At 37.4% G+C, this 20,477-nt stretch overlaps 1 protein-coding gene and 1 pseudogene across 12 annotated transcripts in view; both read right to left on the bottom strand.

Moving 5' to 3' along the window:
- The window catches only part of DYNC1I1 (dynein cytoplasmic 1 intermediate chain 1), a 437,478-nt gene that overhangs the window by 224,353 nt on the left and 192,648 nt on the right, over positions 1-20,477 (bottom strand). For all 12 annotated transcript variants that reach the window (XM_072764334.1, XM_072764337.1, XM_072764333.1 and 9 more), the window contains one exon: positions 382-497. In XM_072764334.1, the coding sequence (XP_072620435.1) occupies positions 382-497 (116 nt within the window). The remainder of the gene's footprint in view (positions 1-381; positions 498-20,477) is intronic.
- Positions 3,884-3,948, bottom strand: LOC112923949 (U4 spliceosomal RNA; annotated as a pseudogene).

The raw sequence follows: 20,477 nt of genomic DNA, 5'->3' as shown, positions 1-20,477 counted from the left end.
TTTTGAGGAACAGATGTGTGCTGCTGTTTGCTGACTCCTGAAAATGATGACTCTTCATGTACACACTGTTCTTATTGATAAAATTCAGAAGTTTCTACTATGTCACCCTGTGAAGATTTTTTCCCCCTCCATCATACAGTTTTGGCAAAGTGTGACCTAAGAATACATTTTAAAGTTCATGGGTCCTTTGGAGGAGTACCACTGGGCTCCCTGTCCAGAGCTTTCAAAATCTGGGTCAAAGGAGCCTTAGACTTTCAGTGTATCATTATGTTTATGTACTGCAAAGATCTGTTACTAAGATATAAAATCAACAAGAAGGATATGATGCCTGGTAATTTCTCCTAGAGATAATACAGAAAGCAAACAAAAGACAGAGCTTACCTTCAGACTGATGTGTAGCCAGAGGAGTCTGGGTCTCCTTGGAGTAGGACACAACTTCCCTGGGCAGGAAATCCACTTGGGTAACCTTTGACACACCCAGCCTGTGCAGTCTTCGCCTGTAAGTAACAAAAGACAAATGCTTAAAGAGGGAAGGCATTCCCTGCAGAAGAGCTATCAGTAATAACACACAGGACCAACACAAATCCCAGTTTGCAGCTTCTTAGTGAGAGAGGCTGGGCCATAAACTAGGACTGGCCTTGGGCTGGCAGCTGGGACACTTGCCTTCTTAGCCCCTTGGGCCCTAATTTGCTGGTGATGTCAAATAGTCCCTCATGCTGACCCCCAGCTTTTCTAGCTGTAAAACAAGGTCTTGTCTGGCTCAGAGGAGACCCCTTCCATTTGGAGCACCTTTGACTTCCCTTGATTTAAATTTATAAATGGAATTTTCATTGGTAATACAAGATTCTAGTCTCTTACATGAGATGGACAAAGGAAAAGTAATGATTGTCAAGTCAGAAGAAAAGAGAGATGATTTCCTAGAGGAGTAATATGTTTGCCATAGTACTATTGAGAGGATCATATTCCAAGGGGGAGTATAACACTTCTTTGTTCTCCAGAGAAAGAACTAATACAGATCAGCATGTAAATCTGCTTAAAGACATTGCTATAGCATAGGAGAGTGAAGAGGGCACTGGGCTAAGAGTGATAAAGGTTTAGCTTGGAATTCCTCAACTGTGATCATGTGAAAAATCATTTCTGAATATATATGTCACATTCAACTGTTTTCCAATGTCTTTAACTTCTATCACATCATCTGTCCTCACGACACCTCTGTGAGGCATCTGGGAAAACGTTATCACCACCTCCATGATAGATAAGGAAAATGAAATGCAGTGTAAGAGACGTGTGCAAGAATATACAACTCATAAATGGTAGAATGAGGGCTAAAATACTGTTGGCCTGAGCCCTGGTCCAGGGCCTTTTCCACAAAGCCAGCTCCCACCTAGGGTTCTTAAAGGTAATTTCTGAGCTCCTGTAAAAATCTGAAGTGCCTCCTGAGTCACACAGGAAACATCCAAATCATGGAGGCAAGCAGAGTCTGGTGGTTGAGCACATAGACTCTAGCCCCCCCACTTCTGAGCTGTGTGTGTGATCTTGAACAAGGTACCTAACCTCTCTGTGCTTCAGTGTCGTCATCTGTAAATTGGAGATATTACTAGTACTTGCTATTAGGATTGTTATGGTAATATATATGTACTACATGCATATATATTGTGTATACATATGTGTATAATTTACACACATATGTCTTAAAACAGTTTCTGGAACGCTTTTTTTTTTTTTAACAAATAGACTTAGTATTAGCATGGGACATATTCTATTGTGTTTCTTAAAAATTCCTAGGCATTGAGTGTGTGAGTGTGTGTCTGAGGGAAAGAGGGAAAGGTGAAATAAACACATAGCTCAATAGCTCATATAGGGAATCCCAGCTACATTCCCTAGCTCTCTATGACCTACAGAGGCACAGATCTATTCATACTTTGTTTTTAATTATTACTAGCAGATGGTACAGACTCATCGTATTTTTAGTACTAGTAGTAATAATAAAATGAAAGAAAATACATGTCACAGCTAGAAATTTCCATGTACCATTTCCCAAGCATTCTAGGAAAATAAAATTTTCTTCTTTTCTATGAGTTACTCAAACAACTGAGGTGATATCAAAGATGTGTACAAAGTAGATACAAACAAATAAATGCTAGTTTAGAGAACAAGCCTGCTTGGCCATCTATGAAATCTCAATAAGCAGGATGGTAGTCCAAGGCCCATTCAGGCATCGGCCTCATGGGCCTCATTCACTCAGAAATCGGGACCCCCAAGGAGGGTTGGGCTGGATTCCCAGAACTGCATACAGCCTCCTCACACAGAATTAGCAGAAAACACACAAAATACTCTAGAAACAAAGTTGCCAAACAAGGTAAAAGGCTCAAGGTTTCAAAGTAAGAAATTCAGGTATTAGTTTAACATCAGAGAAAAATGTTTTCTTTCCTGAAATGAGTCTTTCTTGAAGCACTTGAAAAAGAAACCATGAATAGACACACCAGGTCTACTTGGGGTGCTGCCTCTCCCGCTGTTTAATAGCCCAGAGCGTCTTTCTGAAGTCCCAACAGGTCAGGCTGCATCATTCAAAGAGATGGAAAATAAACATATGCCTGTATTATATCACCATTTCAGGGCTGTTCAAAAGATTTTATTTATTTATTTGAGAGAGAGAGAGAAAAAGAGAGAGCAGGAGGTGGGGCACAGGAAGAAGGAGAGAACCTCCAACTCTATGCTGAGTGTGGAACCCAACACAGGGCTCAATCCCATGACCCTGAGATCATGACCTGAGCCAAAAACAAGAGTTAGATGCTTAATCAAGCTATCCAGGTGCCTCATTTGATCCCCATCTTTTCAAATGGGGTCATCTCTGGCATGAAGAGATCGCCCTAGATCCTAGACTTCTATGTGAGTATCTATGTGAGGCACTAAAAATTACCCTTGCAGGCAGGGATTCCAGGGCTTATTAGTAACAGGACAGAAGCTGTAGGCCTATCTTGCTGGGTAACCAGCAGCAGGCACTGGAAATAGGAAGATGACATGTAATTTGATATTCCACAATGGCAAATCAAAACTAACTGGTAAACAGTATGGCACAGTTAAGTCATACACTCATTCAGAAATGAACGTGGGTTCAAATCTATGCTTGGTCACTTACCAGCTGAGTGGTGGGTGAAAGCTTTCAACAAGTGATAAACCCTGCTAATAAGCCTCAAGCTTCTTATCTGTAAAATGGGTACATATCTTGAGTGGTTGTGAAGAATGAATGAATCTAATACTTGTCAAAGCACTTACTTTTGTGCTTGGCACATAGTAAGAAGCTCCTGGCTTAAGCATCTCTACTTTTAATTTATCTTTTTGACTATCATAATGCTTATATTTGTTTTAAAAATTAGAGAAGATTTATGAATTCTCTAAATGAAAGATTCTTTAAAAAAGTAGATTTGGAGACTATCTGTGTCAATGAAACATAAGAATCACACCACTAATTTCTTTGTATGGGTATATGTATAGTTTTGGCTGGCTGGAAGAGTCTATTTGCTTTTCCTTTAACCAAAAGTATTATCACTGTGCAACTTCATAGTTCAAAACTCAGCTTGTATAAATGACCTTATCTCACTAATTAAAATATTTTCTTTTCCAAATAATGATCGAAAGGTTTCAATCAGTCCCTCACTGATGCTGTGTTTGTGAGCTCCGGGTTGCAACAGCGCCCAAGCTATCAAGAAGAAATAAAAGCCTAATTGTGATCACATGATTCTCCCAATGTGTTGATAGGTTGATACACTGATAAACTTGTGGGTGATTTGATATTTTAAAGTAATCCCTTATAACCCTTCTTACAGGGTAACTGATAGATTATTATAGCTTTCCATGCAGTCTCCAGATTGACTAAGCTGCATTTATTAGCAATAATCATGCCTCAGATAAACATCATTGGCTATGATACTGCCACTGCGCAAAGCTTTAAGCTGCATTTATATCAAATGCTTTTATTTGTGGCTATTTTGCTGTTGCATTAGTAACTATGTAGTTGTAATGCACATAAACAGTTTCCATGTATTATTTTATCCTCATTACAATTTTACATGATACTCTGATTTTACACCTGAGAAGACTGAGGCACAGTGATGTTAACTCCTCTGCTCAAAATCACAAAGGTAGTAAGTGATAGACTCAGGCCTTGACTCTGTCAAATAGCAAGTCCAAGGACCATGTTTTAGAGACTGTTCTCTATTGACTTTGTTCTATTTTTTTTCCTAATGCCTTAAGAGCATCGTCTTATTGAGGCACACTCTTATAACCTAATAATATAGTAGAGGGCCAAGCACATGTGTTCATTTTATGAGAAAGGATTCCTTAGACGCCGCCAGACCTAAAGTATTATTAGGGCACAATAGAAGGACAGTGTTTGCAAGAGGAGTACCACACAATAGCTCCCAGTCCTAGCTGGTTCAGAAAGGCTGGCCAGGAGGTGGCACTCTTCCACAGCAAAGGCCTTCCTCTTAGGCGTGTTCTCGGAGTCCTCAATTTTGTCTTCCCGGGAACAATCCTAGGGCCTGCAGGTCAGTGGATCCAGAATCCATCCATTCCTGCAACCCTGTGATGGAGGCCTTCTTCAACTTCCCTTTTTGTAGAAAAATATTTCTGCAATTTTATCAGCTGACAAAATTGTTATAAAGTGTGTTTAAGGGCACCCCGGGTGGCTCAGCAGTTTAGTGCTACCTTCAGGCCAGGATTTGGTCCTGGAGACCCTGCATGGAATGCTTCTCCCTCTGCCTGTGTCTCTGCCCCCCTCCTCCCCCGCCCCCCCCCCCCCCCCCCGCCTCGTGTGTGTGTGTGTGTGTGTGTGTGTGTGTGTGTGTCTCGAATAAATAAGTTAAAACTTAAAAAAAAAAAAACTGTGTTTAAGAGATGAAGTACCTAGTAGCTATTTTCTTTAAAAGTATGAACTTTGACCATCAGATTTATTTTTATTAAAGACTTATCAGTTCATAATTCTTCTAAAAAGGCTACAAATTAAACTGCTTAGCAAAAGAGGGGGAAAAAACCTCACGTAGCTCTCATGCTACTATGATTCCTTTTCCTTCTGATTAGGCTATAAATTCCATCCTCGCTCTTCAGTTCTGACTCTGGGATAGCTTTGCTGCCAACCCACCACCCCTCTTGCAGAACGACGTATCCTCTTAAGCCACTCTGCATGCAGATACTTCTGCCATAGGCCCTAGTACATGCCTGTGTACCTCTTCCCATGTGTGACTTGACTGCAAACGTATTCACCCCTTACTGATTCGTCTCTGTACCTCGATCCTTAGTTAAGTGTATAGAGCAGGCACTAAATAAATGTTCAAGGAAGAAATGGGGTTGGGGGAGGAAGAGAAAACTAGAAGGAAAAAGCAGAAGGCATCATACAGAAAAGTACTTTGAGACTTTAACTGTCAAATGCCATTATGATATGGCATTATTATTAAATTATACTGTATATTTTTCACCTTGATAATTTATTCTAAAATAAGAGGTTTTAATATAATTTTAAATATACTGAATTAAACGTGTATCATGTTTTAAATAACCACAAGAAAGCAATTCAATGCACTTAAGAAGTACAATAAGGCCTTTTATATTTGGATTCGCTGTGGCCACATTTAACAAATCTAGAGAAAACCCAAATGGTAGAAGTCCTAGAGCAGTGGTTCCCAAAGTGTGGTCCCTGACCGGCAGCCGCAGCACTGCTTGGGAACAGGTTAGAATGTAAATTCCCAGGCCCCACATGAAACCTACCAAACAGAAACTGGGCGAGGGGAAGGGGGGCAGGGTCCAGTGATTCCAATGCTTACTAAAACCTGGATATCACCGAGTCAGAAATACTGGGTAACATGTGGGAACAGAGACTTCATTATTTAACCAGATTCACCTGGGGCTCCCCAACCTATAGCCAAATCCTAGGGGATGAGGCCTTTTCCCCTGAAAAGGAAGGATGCCCCTGAACCAAGCTTATAAAGAAAGCTCTATGAGATGGGTCAGGCCCAAAGATGAACCAAGATGAAAGAGAGGTAAGAGGCAGGAAAAGGAGACTGCAGTATTTAACACAGGAAGGTACTAGCATGAGTCCATCCTAGATCTAAAACTAAAATGTCAGGCAGGGGATGCCAGAGACCCTAGGCAATGAAGCACGATCCCTCCCCAGCTAACTTGGCATGGCCCTAGAGTGACACGGGGCCCATGTCTTCCTGTGCTGGGGTGGGACTCCTCGCTAAAAGTCCTAGAAGCTTCCTCTCCACCTGGTCCTGGCAACTTGGCTGAACAAGCTGGCTGAGCAAAGCCACAATGTACCAAAATTGAAATCTTTCCTCTGAAAACAAAAACTGGGTATTGATCAAGAATAAAGAGTGAAGCTATCTGAAGTTTGAGAAAGTTGTTTGCTGGTGCTTGGGATGTAAAAGTTCCCAGTTCGCCACAAGCATAGTCTGATCTACCCAGATTCTGTCCATTTGTCCTTGGTTGGATGTTCTGAATCCCAAGAAGAAAACCACTCCCTTGCCGGAATCTCTGTGCCCATTTCCCTTTCTGTTGCTGGTTCAACTAAGATCTCCTGTCTGTCCAAACACAGTAACGTTAGCATGGCTTTGCTAAGCCGCTTCCAAAGTTTCATCATCCAAGAAAAATAAAACCCTAAGTGTGACCTAAGCATGGTCTATGATACCTACCAAATCTGCCAAAAGTTAGGGTTCTATGGACTTATCTGTCCTATCATTAACAGCATGAGAAACATGTACATTGACATTAGGATTCTAATAAACATACACTCTGGGTCCCATTTCAAAGATGAATGAAAGTTGAAAAAAATTTTACTGATATTTTTAAATGTGATTGAGACTTTAAACATTCTTTTCATAGTAAAGAGAAAAAATACTTAAAGAGCAAAGAGTTATCTACCAAAACATGATACCCTGGTTTTGTGCCTATGTTTTGAAAAGGTCTCCTTTTTTTTTTTCAAAGCCACAGACACCAGAACTTTGGCTTCTAAAACCTGTCACCTGAAAATATGGAGACAGTCACTGTTTTGTGCTTATATATGGAGTGCTAAAGCAAACCCCTTAGATTTCAAAGAAATTACTATCTCGTTGCCTTTAAGAATCAAGGTAAAGAGTTTAACCATCATGACCATCTAAGTATACAACTTATTTTACTCCTGAAGAAATTTTGTACCCACTGGTAGTCATTTCCCATTCCCTCTTTCGCAGACCTCTGGCAACCACCAGTCTACCTTCTACTTTCATATAAATGGAATAATACAGTATGTGTGTGGCCTTTTGTGTCTTGCTTCTTTCACATAGTACTGTTTTAAGGTTCATATAGCATGTATCAATATGTCATTCTTTTTTATTGATGAATAATATTCCATTGATATATTATGTTTAATTCATTCAACAGCCGATGTACATTTGTGTTGTTTCTACTTCAGGCTATTACCAAAAAAAGCTGCTATGAATATTTGTGTACAAGTTTTAGTGTGGGCATATGGTTTCAATTCTCTTGGAATTGAACTGAATTCCCTCAGAATTGGCATATTCCTAGCAGTAGCATTACAGGGTCAATATGGTAATTCTATGTTTCACTTTTTGAGGAACTGCCGGACTGTTTTCCAAAGTGGCTTCACTAAAGTTATAATCACTAGCAGTGTACAAGCGTTCCAATTTCTCCACATCCTTTTCTACCTTTACTATTATCTTTTATTATAACCATCCTTGTGAGTGTGAAGTGGTGTTTCAATGTGATTTCGATTTACATTTTCCTGATGGCTAATGATGTTGAGCATCTTTTCATGTGCTTATTCGCATTTCTGTATTTTCTTTGGAGAAATGCCTATTTAAATTCTTTGCCCATTTTAATTTTTAAAAAGATAGATTTATTTATTTATAAAGATTTTATTTATTCATGACAGAGAGAGAGAGAGAGAGAGAGAGAGGCAGAGACATAGGCAGAGGGAGAAGCAGGCTCCATGCAAAGAGCCCGATGTGGGACTCAATCCCGGGACCCTGGGATCGCGCTTGAGCCAAAGGCAGATACTCAACTAAGCCAACTAGGCATCCCTATTTACTTATTTTAGAGAAAGAGTGCATGCACTGGGGGGTGGAGAGAGAGAAGGTGAGAGAGAATCCCAAGGAGACTCCCCACTAAGTGAGGAGCGGAACACAGGGCTCAATCCCACAACCCTGAGATAATGACCTGAGCCAAAATCAAGAGTCAGACACTCGACTAGTGGAGCCACCCTGGTGCCTCTATTTGCCCATTTACAAATTGGATTATTTGTATTTTTGTTGTTGATTTACAAGAGATTGTTTATATATTCTGGATACTAAACTTTTAACAGATGTATGATTTGCAAATATTTTCTCCCATTCCATGGGTTGTCTTTTCACTTTCTTAATGATGTCTTTTAAAGTACAAAATTTTTCAATTTCAATGAAGTCTAATTTATTTATCCTTTCTATTAGCTGCTTGTATTTTTGGAGTCATTATCTAAGAAATTATTGCCCAATCCACGGTCATGAAGATTCATACTTCTTTTCCCCTAAGGAATTTATAGTTGAGTCGGACAGCAGGGAAAGACTTTGTCACAAATATTAATCCTCACTGATACTCACTGATCCCAAGCAGTAGCCCAATCTGACTGTAGGAGGATGGATTCAAGAGAGGGGCCAAAAGCTTCCAAGGGCTCATGAAAGCTCTCAGAGCACCTGAACATTCTTCCATCACTGCTATGAGCATCATCAAATTCTTCCTGAATTAAACACAATACAACTCATATTTTCTCTGATGTTCTTATTTCGAACTGCAGTGAACTATATACATGAACTTGACATTCCTGAATTTCATATTCAGGATTAGTGAAAAAAATTGCATAAATATTGCTGTACTATCTCTACTGGATTCATAAGAAACCCAACAATATCAGAGAACTGGCTTCAGACAGCTAAAGCTTTAAGCAAAATGGCTCTCATGAGAATTTCATAGATATCATCGGTTAATTCTTAAAGATATGTTTATATCAGAGTGCATGATTCATTTTGTAATTTATCATCAATATTGGGAAGTATAGCTGCAAGACAGACAGAGCCTGACATTAGTAGGATTTTTTTTTTCAGGCAAACATCTGTATGAAAATACAGAGAAGCCACAGTAAAAGTATATTTCAGGCACTTAAGAAACTACAAAGTTACAAATTATAAATCACAAAAGGCTCTCAATTGTGATCTTGCACTAGCAGTTTCAGAGTGTACAATGACTGGAAATCATAATGCTAGATGATATATCGATTAGATCTAGTGGCAGAGTGGAGTAACAGTATATAAGGTGGCAGGTGGAAGCTTAGGTCAGAAGCCCAATATGTGGCCTCAGAAGCCAGTAAACCAAAAATGATCACTGCAATAATGGGAAGTCTGGAGCAGGGCAGAGTCTTGGAAGTCATGAAGATAAAATCAGGAACAGATATTCTCAGAGACAAGTTGTTATTTAGCCAGATGCCAAAGTAGGTCAAGGCTAAGGAATAAAAGAATGTCTTCACTGGACCCACACTCAGTCCTGCTGGGTTTTATTCCTGCTTGTTTGCATGTGAGTATTTCATCCCATGATCTATTAATGGTGCTGCCAAGAACTTTTCTAATGCTGCTTCTAAAATTCCTTGAGGTTTCTCAAAGAAGATTTCCTAAGGCAGCAAGAATGGCAACAGTTCCATTTTCTTCCTTGTTCAAACATCTTAGGTGGGTATGTACAGTGTCTTTGACAACTGGCAAAGGAACAACTTCAGCCAACATCATTATCAGCAACCACAAACAATCTTTGAAGCATGTCACCATGCCAGATCCTAACATTACAGGCAAAAAAGAATCGAACCTACACATTAAAAGGCAAATATGAAGGAAACGTAGAAAATAATAAGACTCAACATGAGTGATTCATACAGTAAGTGGGACAGAGGACTATAATGGGCAAAGTATCATGTGTTACACTAAATAAAGTTTCACTGACATTGAAAGTCAGATATGAGTCGTGAAGGATAGGTAGGACTTGGTCAAGTAGAAAGGAATAAGGAGGGTGTCCTAGGGAGATGGTCCTGGAGACCGAATTCACGTTTTATACTGGAGAGACTAAGTTTCCAGAATAGAAGTTTTAAGATGAAGAGCAATGGAATATTCATTTTAAAGAGGTTCATTGAGACCAGATTAAAATCTTGGGCTAAAGAACTTGAACTTCATGCTGCATGTAATGAGGAATTACTGAAAGTTACAGAGTAAGAAATGGACAACTGCAAAGAAACATCTAAAATTTATTAGTATAGCAACCACGTGAAGAATGGTGTCTAAATCTCTCTGACAAGTCAATGACCAGAGACTGTGTAAGTGACCTTAAGAAGCTGAGTGTAAAGGAACTAGAAAAGGGTCTACAAGCAAAAGGTGGGTGGGTTCAGTAACCAGAGAATCCAGGCAAGCATTAATTCATAGGAGGCAGCCAGAGACATGGTTACTGAATTTGTGACTGATGGTCTAACAAATATGAAGAATTGGTCCAAGGTGGTTATGGCACTGGGAACAGTAAGGATATGCTGTAGTTTGGTGACTCTAGAAAAGAATTAAGCATAGACCTTAGCAGTTTACTTGGTATGGAGGGTGAAGGAAAAGGAGTAGATTGGTGATTATTTTAAGGCTTCATGCCTTACAGGAAGAAAAGTGAATGATGTAACTGGAAGACACAGGAGAATTCAGAGAAAGATATGCTTTGGAGTTAAAAATGAGTACCTCAGTGGATGAGTTTATGGTGAAGGTTTCTCCAATTGTACAAGATAGAAGTCCAAAGCTCAGAAAAGAAGACAAAACAGAAAATAGCCCTGAGAGCCAATGAGAGTCATATGAGAAAGAATTTAGGGAGCCAAGGGCACAGAAACTCATGTAATATGAAAGAAGTCTAAAAAATGATAAAGGTTAATTTGTCTTCCAAACATTGTACTGTAGTATAATTAGGTGCCAAGATGTGATATCTCAAGGACTGACTCCTAGGGTTGGGAATAGGACACCACATGGAGGAAAGGTGACAACAGGGCACCACACAATGGAAGTGAACCTGGCATGGCAGTTCCTCACCACACTCAGTTTATCACCCATGTTCCAAGTGGGTGTTTTCCTCTAAGGACTGGGAAGAAACTTGATGGTTGACCTTTTCTGATTACTTAAAAAAAAGATGAGTTTCCATTTTCTATGTTCGCATTTTAAAAATCATTTGAGGAGGTATTTATTTTGTTTCCATGATATTTACTTCTTACTGTGCAAGGATATTAGTTTGGCAGCTAAAGCATTTTTCCTGAACAGAAGCAAATGTCAAGTCTGGCTCAGTCAACAGGCACAGCCAAAAGGTTTGCCTTGAATTTCATAACACAAGTAAATCTTGCAAATTTCTGGGATGAGCGAGAAGTCAAAATAGTCACAGTTACAATAGAGCTTGGCTCTATCAGTGGAGGTTCAGCAGAACCTGTACAGTAGAACTTGTAAAGTTCCCACTTTACGAAGGTAATTGAAAGTTCAGGATTATAAGGACAAAAGGTATAGAAGTGTATTTTCTCCAATATTACATAAAAAGACAATATTAATATAAAACTTGATAGAAATGGCCTTTTATGAACTTAATATTCATGAACAGCCCTCTGCAGAAGTTACATTTAAACCTCTAAAATTAGATAATTCTTTAAGTCACTTGGTACCAAAGCATAGGCACACATCCTTGCCAACTGGCTATATTCATTTTTCTGAAATGGAATGAAAAAAGAATATAGTTTTATGAAAATCCTGCTGCTACTGTGAAACAGAAGATATCCTATAATTGCTTACTTAAGGTTCTTGAGAACATAGAACAAAGCCTGGCAGATAGCAAGTAGCTTCTCAAGAAATGGTTGAGGGCTTGATAAATGAGTAGCATAAGAGGTAAGTAAAGTGTTTCTCTCTCCCTTGTGACAATACTCTAATCGTGTCTGTTAAATCCAATTTATTAAAGTTTCTCATGGATCATAATATATTCTATATTTATAGATTCTGAAATGCATTTTACCATTACTTTTTTATACACACACACACACACACACACACACACACATGCATGCATGCTATAAGCTCCTGTTCTATATTTCAATTTCTGTAGAAAGTGTGATTAGGTGTTACTAAAAAAGCAGAGATTGTCCCACTTGCTCAAGAACACAACCCATATTATTCTCAAGAAAATACTAGACATTGTTGCATGGGAAACCTTAAAAATTAATTCAAAGCAGAGATCTAAACATACTGTATAAGAACATTTGACAAAACTTGAAGAATAGATAACAGGGTCACTTCATCAAAGGCTAATGAGGTGATTACTGTGGTGTTAGGCAAATGGAAATGATTTTAAAATGCAAAAAGTCCTATAAAACTGCTTGGCTAGATTTTCTCAAACATGTACACCATCTTGAAGAATATGTTTTTCTAGTGCCTTCATAGAGCTAGTTTAATTTCTATTCTTGACAGAGTGATCTATTTCACCACAGTAGTTTGGGATGGAGCAATGTAGATTCAGGAGTAATATTCACCCTGTCTTTCAACCAAGAATAAAGATAAAGTTGAGAGAAAGAAGAGGTCATCATTTTCTACCAATGTCTCCCAAAAGTGGAAGGCATCTCTAAATTCCTCCTTCAGGGAAGGAGCAGCCAATCCCTCACAGCTTCAGTTTTTTCTCAGTCTCACTTTGCCTCCAAATATTTTAAAAACTCCACCAATACTTTAATATACTATGACATGTAGGAAATATAATTGTGTGACTTCAATAAAATCAGAAGAAACTAAACATTCCAATATGTTATTGGGCTTAACAATTTTGAGGGGTCACAAATAGCCTTACTTGCTCATTGATGTTTATTCAATATTGAGAATCTTTGCTTCCCTCCTAGCTCCATATCCCTTATGCTGACTCTACATTTCCTTCATAAAATATATATATATATTACATATATATATATATATAATATAATCCCTCTCTCTAACTTCTTCACTGCAACCCTAAATTTCACTTCCCAACTTATACAGAATTTTTAAATTCTGTGATCCTTTAACTTACTGTTTTATCCTATTATTTCATTTTCTACTTCTATCTTCTTCAATTCACTTAATTTATTATAACAACCTGAGAAAGCAAGCATTTTGCTGTCATAAATATTTGCCTGGTAAGAAAAAAACAAAATGAGTCAAACTTATTTTCTCATTTCATTTGTAATTTTCTTGAAGCTATTTTTTCCTGAATCTCACTATATCATCTCCCTTATTTCTGTTTCCACTTGCTTTATTGATCAAATAAACACAAGATAACATACAAATCAGAATCAAGTGACACAATATTTGTGCTTTTAGCCAAGATGAGTAAGAGAAACCAGATTTACTCTCCACCTGAAACAACCAATAAAGGGGGAGGGGTAGCAGTTTGAATGAAACAACAGTTTGGAAGATACTGGAGGTCAGGCAACAAAGATCTGTGATGTAGGAGAAAGGGGAAACAAAAGATGAGCCCGATAATTGCCCCATCTTACTGCATTAAGAGCGTTCTCAGGCCACAGTGCAAAGAAGAAACCCATGGGAAATCTAGCAGACTCCTTACATTAAGGAGACAGAGCTGAGAGTCTAAGGAAATCAAGGAAGCTTGAATTCACAGGACAAAATACTAGAAAGCATAACTGCACAAAGAGAAAACTCAAAACATTTTCAAAGGGTTGCCCTTAAAGATTCAGCTTAGTGCTGACCTGGTGCAAATATGTGAGGAAACTATCTGGCCAAGGAAAGAACTACCTGAAAAAAGTAAAGGTAACAGTTCTGGGCACTCACACAGGAACAGGATTAATGCCTGTTCCCTCGCACTAAAGCTAGGAACCTCAGGATTTATGGGGCATTGTGTAGAAGGCACATAAGGGTCTTGCCTCAATAGCAGGCATTAATTAGCCCTAGACTGACTACTGCTCCAGTCCGAACTAACAAATCTTAAAAGAAAGACTTGAGAGTATCTATCCATTTCCAAGTGAATTAACTGTATCTCAGAACAAATCTCAAAAAGATTTAGAGAGATTCAAATACATCCAATACCTAACTAATATTCACAATGTCTGACTCAACCAAAATCTAGCAGGCCTGCAAAAAAGCAGGAAAAAATATATATAATGAAAAGATATTAATTAATCAGTTGAAACTGTCCCAGAACTAATACAGATTATGGGCTAGTAAGCAAGGGTATCAAAACAGTTATTAAAACTGTATTTCAAGTGTTCAAAAAGTTAAGTCAAAACATGTAGGATTTTTTGAAAGGATCCAAATTGAACTTCTAGAGATCGAAATTATAGCACTTGAAAATAAAAATTCACTGAGTAGGCTTTGTGGAATACTAGAAATTGTAAAACAAAAGACTAGTGAACACATACATGCACACACACACACACAAACACAAAACAATGGAAGCTATACAAAATGAAACACTGATAGAAAAGTATGGAGCAAGCTAACTGTGGGAAACTTTCAAGTTACCTAATATACAAATGATTTGAGTTCTCAAAGAAGCAGAAGGAACAGAGGAAAAATATTTGAAAAAATAATGGTCAGGTTTTTCCAAATTTGTTTAAAACTGTAAACCCAATGATACAAAGAATCTCAGTGAAACCAAGCAATGAAGCATGGAGAAAACTACACCAAGGTACACTATAAATTACTCAAAATTACTGAGAAAGAGACCATTGTAAAAGCAGCCAGAAAGAAAAAAATGCTATATACAGAGGAATAAAAATAAGGATGACAGCAGATTTCTGGTCAAAAACAATGCAAGAGAAAAGACAATGAAACACCATTTCTGAAGAACTGAAAGAAAATCAACCTAGAATTATATACTCCATGAAAATATATTTCAAAAACAAAAATACAACAGATACTTTTAAGATATAAAAAGCTAAAAGAATGCTTTAACAGAAGACCTTCGCTACAAGAAATGTTAAAGGATATCCACCAGGCAGCAGTAAAATTACACTAGATGGAAATATGGATCTACACAAAGTAATGAGAAATATCAGGAAAAGTATTTACTACATGGGTAAATATATGTAAGGTATTTTTCCTTATTATTTAAATCTCAGTGATAATTGGCTACTTAAACAAAAATAAAAACATAGTAGAAGTAAAAGGTATGACAATAGCAAAAAGTCAAGAAGTGAAATGTAAATGTATTATGAGGTTCTACTACACATGAAATGACATGTCATTTGAAGGTCGATTATGCTTAAAGATATATATTATAAACACTAAAGCAACCACTAAAATAATAAAGCAAAAGATATGCTAATAAGCCAAGAAAGAGCTAAAGCAATAAAAAAAAACTCAATAATATAAAACTAAGCACCAAAAAATAATATAAGGAAAGATTATATCTTCTTCAAATATCAACACTATAAAGATTTAAACCCAACCATATCAATAATCATATTAAATGTAAATAGTACAACTATCTCAATTAAAAGGCAGAGATTGTTAGAACAGATAAAAAGACAATACCCAATTACACGTTGCCTACAAGAAATGTACTTTAAGTGTATATAGGTAAATAAAAGTAAAAGTTAAAAAGTTAAAGGGGAAAAAAAAGTTGAAAGGTGAAAAAAGATACACCATACTAACTCTAGTCAAAAGAAAGCTAAAGTGGCTATATTAAAGTCATATAAAGCAAATTTCAAAGCAAAAATACATTACCAGTGACAAAGAAGTTCATTTTATGATAAAGAGATTAATTTATCAAGAGACACATAAGAATCCTAAACATTTATGCACCTAATACAAAATTTCAAAATACATGAAGGAAAAACTAACAACTGCAAGAACTAGAAAAGCCCAAAACTGTAGTTGGAAATTTCACTCCTCTAGCAATAATTGATAGAGCCAACAGACAGAACATTGGCAAAAGGTACACAAGATTGGAACAATATAACCAACCAACTTGACCTAATTGATATGTATAGAATATTTACCCAACAATAGCACAACAGACACCTTTCTCAAGGACACATAGGACATTTATTAAGACAGATCATACTATGGACATAAAGTAATTCTGAACACATTAAAAGGACACAAATAATACAAAATATGTTCTCAGGGCACGTGGGTGGCTTTAAAGTTCAGCAGCCAACTCTCGATTTCGGCTCAGGTCATGATCTCCAGGTCGTGAGATCCAACCCCAAGTCAGGCTCTGTGCTCAGCACAGAGTCTGCTTCTCTCCTTCCCCCCTCTTCCTCTGTCCCTCTCCCTGCACCTCTCCCCAAAAGTAAGTAATTAATTCTTTAAAAGAATATGTTCTCTAGCCACAGTAGACTTGAATTACAGGAAGATCTCTGGAAAATTCACAAATATGTGGAAACTAAATAACACACTTCCAAATAACTCATCAGTTGAAGACAAAAAGAGAAACTGGAAAGTATTTTGAATTAAATGAAAATGACAAAAATATGTCAAAATTTGCAAGATGCCACTAAGCAGTTCTCAAGGGTAATTTTATAGCACTACACACCTATATTAGAAATGAAGAAAGAGGGGATCCCTGGGTGGCGCAGCGGTTTGGCGCCTGCCTTTGGCCCAGGGCACGATCCTGGAGACCTGGGATCGAGTCCCACGTCGGGCTCCCAGTGCGTGGAGCCTGCTTCTCCCTCTGCCTGTGTCTCTGCCTCTCTCTCTCTCTCTCTCTGACTATCATAAATAAATAAATAATAATAATAATAATAAAAAAATTAAAAAAAAAAGAAATGAAGAAAGATCTCAAGTCAATGACCTCTGCTTCCATTTTAAGAAATCACAGAAGGAAAAGTATATTAAACACAAAGTAAGCAGAAGAAAGATTTAATATCAGAGTATAAATCAGTGAAATAGAAAAATAGAGAAAACCAATGAAACCCAATGCTGGTCCTTTAAGATCAATAAAATCGATAAACCTCTGGTCATACAGAAGAAAAATGACACAAGACAAAATCTGCCAATCTCAAGAAGAAGAGAAGTGACTGTATCTATAGATTCTGCATATATTTAAAAGATAATGAGATACATATACAATTTTAGGCCAATAAATTTGCCAATGGAGAGGAAATGGACATATTACTTCAAAGACACAAACTACCAAAGCTCACTCAGAAAAATATAGATCATCTCAGTAGCTCCATTACTATTAAAGTTATTGAATTTGTGTTTTTAAATATCCCCCACAATAAAATCCCAAACTCAAATGGTTTCATAGGTGATTGTATTCTAGCACCTACTTAAGGAATCCTTGAATATTAAAATTATGCCACCAAAAGCATGATCTGTAAAAGAAGAAATTTCTATACTGGAATTTGTCAAAATTAAACAGGTTGGTTTTCTTAAAGACATGGTTAAGAGAATGAAAAAGACAAGTCACAAATGGGGAGAAAATATTTACAAACTATATACTAGATAAAGAATTATATTTCAAATATGTAAAGAACTCTCAAAACTCCATAATGAGAAAACAAACCACCGAATTCATAAAAAATAAGGGCAAAAGATTTAAGTAGACATTTCATCAGAGAAGATATTTAAGTGGCAAATTATTTTTTTAAATATTTTATTTATTTATTCATGAGAAACACAGAGAGGGAGAGAAGAGACACAGGCAGAGGGAGAAGTAGACTCCATGCAGGAAGCCTGACGTGGGACTCGAGATCCTGGGTCTCCAGGATCAGGCCCTGGGCCAAAGGCGGCGCTAAACCGCTGAGCCACCGGGCTGTCCTTAAGTGGCAAATTAGAGCATAAAGAGATATTTAACACCATTAGTCCCTAGAGAAATGCAAGTTAAAACCACATTTGCGATACCACTACACTCTTATAATAGTGGTTAAAAAAAACTATGATTTTTTTTCTTTTTTAAATCCAAATCAAGTATTGTCAAGAATGGGGAGGGACTGAGGATCTCACACACACTGCTGGTGAGAATGTAAAATGCCAAAAGCACTTTGAAAATACCTCAACAGTCTCTTAAGTTAAATGTACCTCCACTATGTGATTCAGCCATTCAATTTAGTGATATTTACCCAGAAGAAATGAAAGTATGTTTATAAAAATTATTCGTATATGAATGTTTATCAGTTTTATTTGTAATGGGCAGAAAAACTGGAAACAACTCAAATGTACATCAAAAAGTAACTGGCTGAACAAACTGGCATGTCCATAAGATGGACTACTCAGCAGTAACAAGGAATGAATTACTGATAAACACCTCACACAGATGAATTTCAAAATAATTATTTTGAGTGAAAGAAGTCAGTCAGAAGAACACCTACTGCATGGTTTCATTTATAAAATATTCCAGGAAACATAAATGAATGCATAGCGACAGAGAACAGATCAGTTGTTTGGGGGCATGGAGAGAAGTAGGGTGAGAGGAACCAAAGGGTGTGAGGAGACTTATGGGGATGATGAGTATGTTTATTATCTTGGTCAAAGTGATGGTTTCATAAATGTGTACACATGTTAAAATACCAATCTGAATACTTTAAATGTGTGTTGTTTTTTGTCAATTATACTTCAATAAAGATGCTTTTAAAAAGGTCGACTATATTTCAATTTAAAAAAAACAATTAAGTTACCGAGCAAGTTATGGACTTTGATCAACCCCATGCCAAGGATCAAGAAGAAATAAAATTATCTCCGGAAAAATCTTGTTGCCTGAGGTTCATAAATAAAAGTGTGTGTGAGGGGAGGGCAGCCGCCCTGTGTGTAAGGACTACCAGAAAAGAGAGATTTTCTCTAATCAGTGTTTAAAATTGGAACCTGGCTAAAATCGTCTCCTCTCTCAAACCTTCTCTGCATGCTTACAAATGCTCTACGATCAACCTCTCCAAGAACGGATCTCATTTCTCCTCTTTCTCTGACTCACTCGGCCTGCTCTGAAGGAAAATGTGGCAGGCAAGGTGGGAGCCACAGATATGCCATCTCCCCAGAAAAGTCGCAAGTTTTAATCTGCATAGTCAACTGAATTTTTGCTTGGAAAACACATCTAAATGGGAGAATTCCCAACTGTTCCACATCAGCAAGTGTAATTTAGCAATGCCACAATCTGTCTAAAAATCTGTTAAGTGCATAGGCTAGAGTTTGCCAGTTCCATCCTCTTCTTTTTTTGAAAACACAATGAAATATTGAAGGACTGCACACTGAAATTCCCCTGAACTCTAACATACTATATATATTCATGTTTCTCTGCTTGATTTCAACTTTATATCTTGGTTATTCAAATAATAAAAACTGTTATGCCATGCAATGAACCACAAAACTAAATAGTCAAGAATTTAGGGATGTTGGAAAAGTGTGCTCAGTTACCTGAAGTGTTAGGGCATTTCCTTGGTTTGTGAGTCTGCTGAGAACTCTTTACATATAAAAGGGTCACAGGCAGAGGACATTTAAGCTGACACCCAGACAGTCCATCTACCTCCTTGTACATCTACAGTAGGCACTGAAATTGATAGAAATCCACAGATATGTGCCCAGGAATCTCAGGAATTCAAAATAAATGATAACTAAATAAACAAATAAATGCTCACTTTGAGATTTATTGACTCACATTTAGAAACAAAAAAAGGTAATATTACAAGATACTGTAATAAAATGTGCTATCTTCACATAAGAAGGTACTCAGTGGTGTACAGGCAAATGTTATATAACTGGTATGAGGGCAAGGGAGCAAGCCCTGATTTGTAGCCAGTTTTTATGGTATGAATACTCCCACCATGGCTGATTTCAAGCTGATTGCACCCAATGCAAAGTTGAGAAGAGAAGCACACAGACTGGCTCTTCTGAGCTTGAGCATGAGCTAGTACAAGCACCCCACTGGAAATATCTTATGCCTCACTACGGCTAACTCCAATGCTACAAGGGAAGTAAACTCAGTTTCTAGGACATGCTCATGTGTTTTATTCTTTGGGGACGAATTTTCCATTCTGAAGCTACCTGTGACATTACATTTTCATCTGAAAAAAAGAAAGATCTTTACAATGTAGGAGATATTACCCATCATTGAATATTTGAGATTTCTTTTTTTTTTTTTTTGATTTTTTTTTTTTTTGAGATTTCTTAATACTGAGGAATTCCACAACTTTTCTTTTTCTTTAACAGGAATCTTTATATGTTCAAACTCCGTTCAAATGAAATGCTTATTGTGAGTCCCCAAAACAGCGAAAAGAAAAGGAAACAAATAAGACAGGACGTTTTAATTCCAATTTTAGACAAAAATTAACCTAAGGCAACTTGTTAGTAAAGGGGAAGGATGGTTAGGATATAGTCAAACATATCTCCCACCACAGAATGCGTGTGCCCCACCTTGAAGCAGAGCTGTGGATGTATGTTTGTATTTTTGTTTTAGAGGAGTATCATTTTTGCAATAATAGGAATTAAGAA

This window comes from Vulpes vulpes, chromosome 7 (assembly GCF_048418805.1).
Source record: "Vulpes vulpes isolate BD-2025 chromosome 7, VulVul3, whole genome shotgun sequence".
In the NCBI taxonomy this organism is placed as follows: domain Eukaryota; kingdom Metazoa; phylum Chordata; class Mammalia; order Carnivora; family Canidae; genus Vulpes; species Vulpes vulpes.
Note: the sequence above shows the minus strand (reverse complement) of the source record. Positions and strands in the feature narration are given on the sequence as shown.